This window comes from Phaseolus vulgaris, chromosome 9 (assembly GCF_000499845.2).
Source record: "Phaseolus vulgaris cultivar G19833 chromosome 9, P. vulgaris v2.0, whole genome shotgun sequence".
Lineage (NCBI taxonomy): Eukaryota > Viridiplantae > Streptophyta > Magnoliopsida > Fabales > Fabaceae > Phaseolus > Phaseolus vulgaris.
The window spans coordinates 24,665,907-24,672,064 of record NC_023751.2 but is presented as its reverse complement, the minus strand read 5'-3'; the positions used below and the strand labels follow the sequence as shown (position 1 = coordinate 24,672,064).

Sequence of the window (6,158 nt, the reverse complement as noted above, 5' to 3'; positions counted from 1 at the left end):
TGAACAAATTTATGGAGCTTCATTTATATTCTGAGTTTGTGCTTTTTACAACAGCATTGGAGTTTTCTATTTCGAAATTACTCACTTGCCAAACCATCATTTTCTTGAATTTTTTTTATAAATTTCCTTAAATTCTATCAGCCAGAGACTTTGTCACCTTCAGAGACTTCCCTTCCTTTCACAGCCAACTAATACTCATAGCAATCTAGCGAACTCCCTTCACCCTTCTATAGCATTCCACTTTCACAATAGCAAAATCTAGCACAGGAATTATCAGATGACCTAAAACTATAATAATTAGATACAGAGATAGCCACACAACTTTCTTTTCTCTTTGTAGTTTTTGCGTTTGCTTTGTATTAATTATGAACTGAAGATCTAGTAGTGAGAGAGGATCTCATATCCACAATAGCAGATTCATCAGCCCCTAACTTGATGGCCTCTTTGCTAGCTCTTATGAACCTTGAGACGGCTCCCCGAACATACTCATGAGCTTCCTTCACACTCATCTTCTTGCTCATTTCATCAGGGAAACTGCTCAAGAAATGGTCCCCATTAAGAACAGCTGCCAATTGAACTACCTCACTCTGAAATTCAGACAGGCCTGCATCTTCTTTTGCTTCAGTGCTCCTTAGAGGGGTCACGTCCGGCAAAGTCACTGAAATGAACACATTACCCTGTCTTAATACTTTGTATACATAATATAAGGTTTTGAGTTTAATTTCTATGCAGGCCCAGTGTAAAATGTTTAAAATGTAAACCAATCAGAAATCACGATAGGTATAAACTTCTGATGTAGCTACTATTAAAGCTAGTAAACTGATCATACATGACTATTTATGATTAAATAGTATAAAAAATCTTATTCAGAAAGTTTCGTTGTCAAAGTTGATGAAGTTTCCCCTTTTTGGCTATCTCTGTTCAAGTCTATCACGTTGTAATCCATATTGGAATGTATTATTGAGGAATTCAATTGATTGACAAAAAGAAGGTAGATTGGATACCTGGGCAATCCGTTCTGGGTGAACTTAACTCTCCAACAACCTGCTCGAATGTCCCAGCCCAAGCATCTCTGTGAGTCAAAAAGTTGGAGGAAAGGTTGAAGATCTTCTTTATGGTTGCAGGAATAGAAGAGTGCTCAAATTCTGAGTTTTCAGCAGGTCCTTTGGCACCACTTATCACTGAGAAAATGGACCAAGTGGTAAATTAAAATTAGTAGGCATGTCAAACTAATCAAAAGCAAGTTGAAGCTTTAGAATCTAACAAATGCACCCAAGAAGATTTGGTAAACAAGTATTTAGAACCGTATTGCTCAAAACCCATGTGTGGTCTGTATACTAAATTTGACTAGAAAACAACTATCCTTAGGCCTTACTCTCTCAAAACATCAAGGAAAAGGACAAACATGGTCTTGTAGCCTCAAGAAAAGAAAAATCAACCAACCACATGGAACTTAAACTCACGGCTCTCTCCAAAGTAACGGCAACGGAATACCGATAATCAGAAAGGACAATGGTCCCAGAAAAGTTAATGTGGCATCCAATGGACTAAAATCAAGCCATTAGAAAAGAAGTATTGGACATAAGTGTCTGACATCTCTATCATAAAGAAAATATGAATAATTGCTTTGACAAAAGAGTAGAAGCTAAAAAAGGAGAGTTAAATCGGATTTTGAGATTACCAGTTCCTTTCTTGATCCAAGGAGAGATCATAATAGTAGGCACCCGAACCCCTAACCTATCAAACTTGAAGAAATAGGGAGCAGGTCCGGTGTTCCCATCTGGATTAGGAATGTTGACAAATGGGGTCTTCACATGATCAAAAAATCCACCATGTTCATCATATGTAATGATGAAAAGTGTTTCATTCCACTGAGGGCTGGCTCTTAGAGCCTCGTAAACCTCCTTAACCAGCATTTGGCCATGTGCAACGTCGTGAGAGGGGTGGTCATCATTCGCGGGCAAGCCCTTCAAGTCAAAATATCTAGGCTCAATCACAGTCAAGGGTGGAAGCTTCCCATTTCTGGCATCTCTCTTGAACTTCAAATCAAACTGATGGAACTTGAATACGTACTTCAATTTCCTTAGATTCCTATAGAACAAAGTTGTGGGTATGTTCTGAAAGTAAATCCCAAAGTCTAAGCCATTCTCATGCATAGAGTCAAAGATGGTTTTTTGAGGGTACCCTTTGGCTAACTGCCTCTTGACATGACTCGTGGAACCATGAGAGGTTGCTGAGTACACAAAAAGCCTATTGGGTTGTGTTGGACCCGGAATTGAAGAAAACCACCTATCAAAAACAGCAAATTCCTTAACCAAAGCAGCATAAACCGGCACGGCCTCGGGCTTAAACCCTTTCATCACAGTCTCAGAGAGGTTCTGAGACACAGACAGTGCTTGTTCCACAAATCCATTCATGGAAGGGATTTTACCAGAACCAAATACCTGTTGCAACACATCTTCAAATGAATGCCCCGGATCCGGATCCACGAACTCCGCATCATCAGTGAAGCAAATTGAATCTTGCTTCGAACCTTTAGTAGAAACAGGGTTGCATTCATCTCCTGTTACCCCATTGATTAACGCGTTGATTCTTTCTTTCATCCACCCCAGCATGTGGTCAAAGGAACGGTTCTCCATAACCAAAACAACAACGTTTTTTATAGGTTGCTGTTGTTGCGCCCTTGCAAAAACGCAAAGGAACACAAAGAGAGAGAGCACTAGAATGGAAGATCTGGATTTTCCACCTCCCATTCTTTCCCTCAAAGATGGGGCCTTTTGCCAAATGGGTCGGTAATACAAAATGCTTTTCCAACAATGAATGTGGAATAAGTGAATGGTGATATAAATGAGAAAATAGAAAGAAGCTTTAATCACTGAATGTGGAAACAGTAAGATACTTTGTGCAGTTATAGGGAAGATTTTTAGTTACAGTGTTGGAGGAGCTTGGATGTATAGATAGATTGGTAGCAGAACACAGAACACAGAAGAAGAAAGATAAGGTTGTGGTTGGTTTTGTGCTATAACTCACTCACGCACTGGTTCACTCATTCACTCACTCACGCACGCACTGGTTCACTCATTCACCTTTAATGAACACTGGAGAAGGAAAAAGTAACGCAATTAGTGGAACGTGAATGGAAGGTGTCGTTTTGTGACTATTATGCGTAGTTGATGAGGATCTTACGTGCTCCTTTTTCGCGGGGTCAGTTTATTTTTTCTTTTTTAAGTATCAGTTTTCAGTTTTGTGGGTTTCTTCTACTTTCGTCACTACCAAATTAACTTAATAGGATTTTCCCCCATAACTCCAAATAATAATTAATATAAAACAAAATGTGTTTGTAATAATAAAAAATAAAAAATTCAAATTTAAAATAAAATAGGAATTTAATTACAATATTCGGATAATATAAATGTTTTTTTACACTGTACTATTAAATCATTGATTATTATATAATTACTTCTATACCAATTGAGTTTCTAATTAACTAAAAGTATAACATACAACGTTTCTTTTCTTTTTAAACTATTATATTAATAATTTAACTACATATTATATTTAATAAATACTTTATTTAATATTCCAAAAACACAATATAAGAGGATCTCATTTTTTTATTATTATTTATATATAAATTATGTTTAATACTAAAATTTGAATAAATAGATATTATTATTCACATATTTATATTAAATATATAGATTTATAATTTATTTTAATAGATATAAATAATGTACAGAAAACACATCAATTTTAAGAAAGATATCATTGATTATGTGTATAAATTTTATTTTTTTATTATGTTTGTCATGTTTTTAAACTGAAAAACTTTTTATTCTTGTAAAAATGTTGGATAAACAATTTTTCTCAATACCTTATAATATTTTTAAGACATTATTTTAAATATCTTTTTATTTGGTATTTTTTTTTATATTCATCCATTCTGATCCGTATAATAATTAGATTAACGTTTAAATAAGATAATTTTAATTACTATTTAAGATACGTAAATATTCATAGTGAAACTTTGAATATTACTTAATTATTTTATATTTATTTTGAATCACTTAAAATTACCTTAATATACTATATAGGATTAGTAATTGACAATATAACATAAAATATAATTATTAAAATAAATAATATAACAGTTTTCTTAATTTTTTAAGGAAAAAATTGATCAATGTTAGAATTTTTTTTTATTTTTCTATAAATATATTAAAAATAAAAAGACTAGAATAAAATTATGTCATTCTATTAATTAAAAAATTAAAAGGACAAATTACTTAAATAAAAAAATATTTTGAGTCTTATTAGAATATTTTTTTTAATAAAAAATAATTAAGAAATTCAAATTTATAAAAAAATTATGAAACGATATATTTAAACATGATTAAAAAAATTATAATTAATTAATTAAGGAAAAAATACTGGTGTTGGAGAGAAATTAACGGAATTATATTATACAGAAAGAAGTGAAGTGAATTATTAAATTACAGAAGAAAGTTGTGTTTCTCGTGACGAAGGAAGACAATTTATGGTGAGGTGGAAGTATAGCAAAATGTTTAAAGTTAATGATCATAAGTGTGCCAAATATCCAAACTTCATTCCTTTTCTAACATATACATTAATAAATTATTTAACCTTATCTTAACACTAATAAGTAATGACAAAATTATATTAATATTAAAAATAAGAAGGCTTTGGAAAGTAGAAACAAGGATGCGTTTGGTCCCACGCAAATCGGTGGGTAATTAATAGAGAAAGAACAAAGGAATGCATTAGTGTGATTTTCATTTGATTTGTTTGCATGCAAATTTTGGTCTTATTTGAACTAAAATATCTTCAATGTCAAATTTATTAAAATATAATTGTTATAGTGAGTTATTATATATAAAGTATTGACTATTTTGATATTTAAAGTTTTATTGAGTCTAAAAATATTATCTTAATAAATAAATTTTTGTTAGAAATTTCACCTATACTATAAATAAACTAATTTATAATATGTAAGCATAATAAATTTCACTACTGAATTGATTTAATGAAATTTATTTATGTTTAAATTTTACTTTCTTATTATAAATATTCAAAATTTATTATATTATTTGTTGGGTTCTTTCTATTCTCACTCTCAAGAATTTTAATAAAAAATGTGTGATAAAAATCCAATTTCAACTAAAAATAAAAATAATTTATTATATAAATGATATTTGATAATAACTATAAAATTAATTTTAAATATATAAGTAAGATATATTTATCGAAACCAAACTAACCACTCTTAAAAATAAATTATAAATGCACATTTTAAGATTTACATAGTTGTGGCCCGTGAAACTATAAAATAACTAAAGAATTTCACATATTTCATTCTTAACCATGGAGCTTGTCGGTGCTTCTTTGTGGACCAAGCACACCAAACTCATGCTGCTGCCACATTTTATAAACAAAATTTGTAAGAAAATAATAATTTTAACTAATTAATTTTGTTTGAACTGATTAAATATTTTTCACTGCTAAAATATTTAGAGAAATAACTTTCGTTTTCTAAAAATAGAAAATATTCAAAATCTTTTTATGATTATTCTTTATTAAAGAGAATCTTTCATTTTTAACAAAAGCTTTACTGTAATTACATTTTCTATTGGTGTTACTAGACCTTACTTAAACCACACTTCATGAGAAAGTAATGCTTTTACTTTTTACTTTTGAATAATTTTACTTTAGTTTTTTAAAAAAAAAGACGGAAAGTGAAGATGCATTTTCTTTCCATTGCAATGCAAGGATGGGCCAATGGGCCCAGATGGTTTATGAATTGAACACATTTAACAAAATTATTGAAATTAGGTATCCTACCCGGTCAAAAAAAAATGAGTTATTAATATTCAAATAATCATGAAGATATCACAACCTGCAAAGTCAGCTTATTTATTTTTGTAAAAGTGGATTGTTAATAATTATGAAGATATCATTTTAATGTGTAACATTCACTAAATATTGAAATATGTACAATGAATTGATTCAAGATATATGATCATTGTTTTTGAATAAAATGTGTTTGTAATTTAAATAAAAATAAATAAATTAGTTTAAGAATTCAATTAATAGAATTTGGATTCAAGTTAATCTTTCTTACAATAAGATGTAACTTAACA

The 6,158-nt window shown here is 30.4% G+C and overlaps 1 protein-coding gene across 1 annotated transcript; it reads right to left on the bottom strand.

The window, feature by feature from the left end:
* Positions 1–3,155, bottom strand: LOC137820988 (non-specific phospholipase C6). Its single transcript, XM_068625365.1, has 3 exons — positions 1,682–3,155; positions 1,005–1,181; positions 1–658 (listed from the first exon to the last, which is right to left on the bottom strand). The coding sequence occupies exons 1-3, from the start codon at positions 2,751–2,753 to the stop codon at positions 360–362; spliced, it is 1,548 nt and encodes a 515-aa protein (XP_068481466.1). The 5' UTR covers positions 2,754–3,155; the 3' UTR covers positions 1–359.
* Between the last annotated feature and the right edge of the window lie 3,003 nt (positions 3,156–6,158).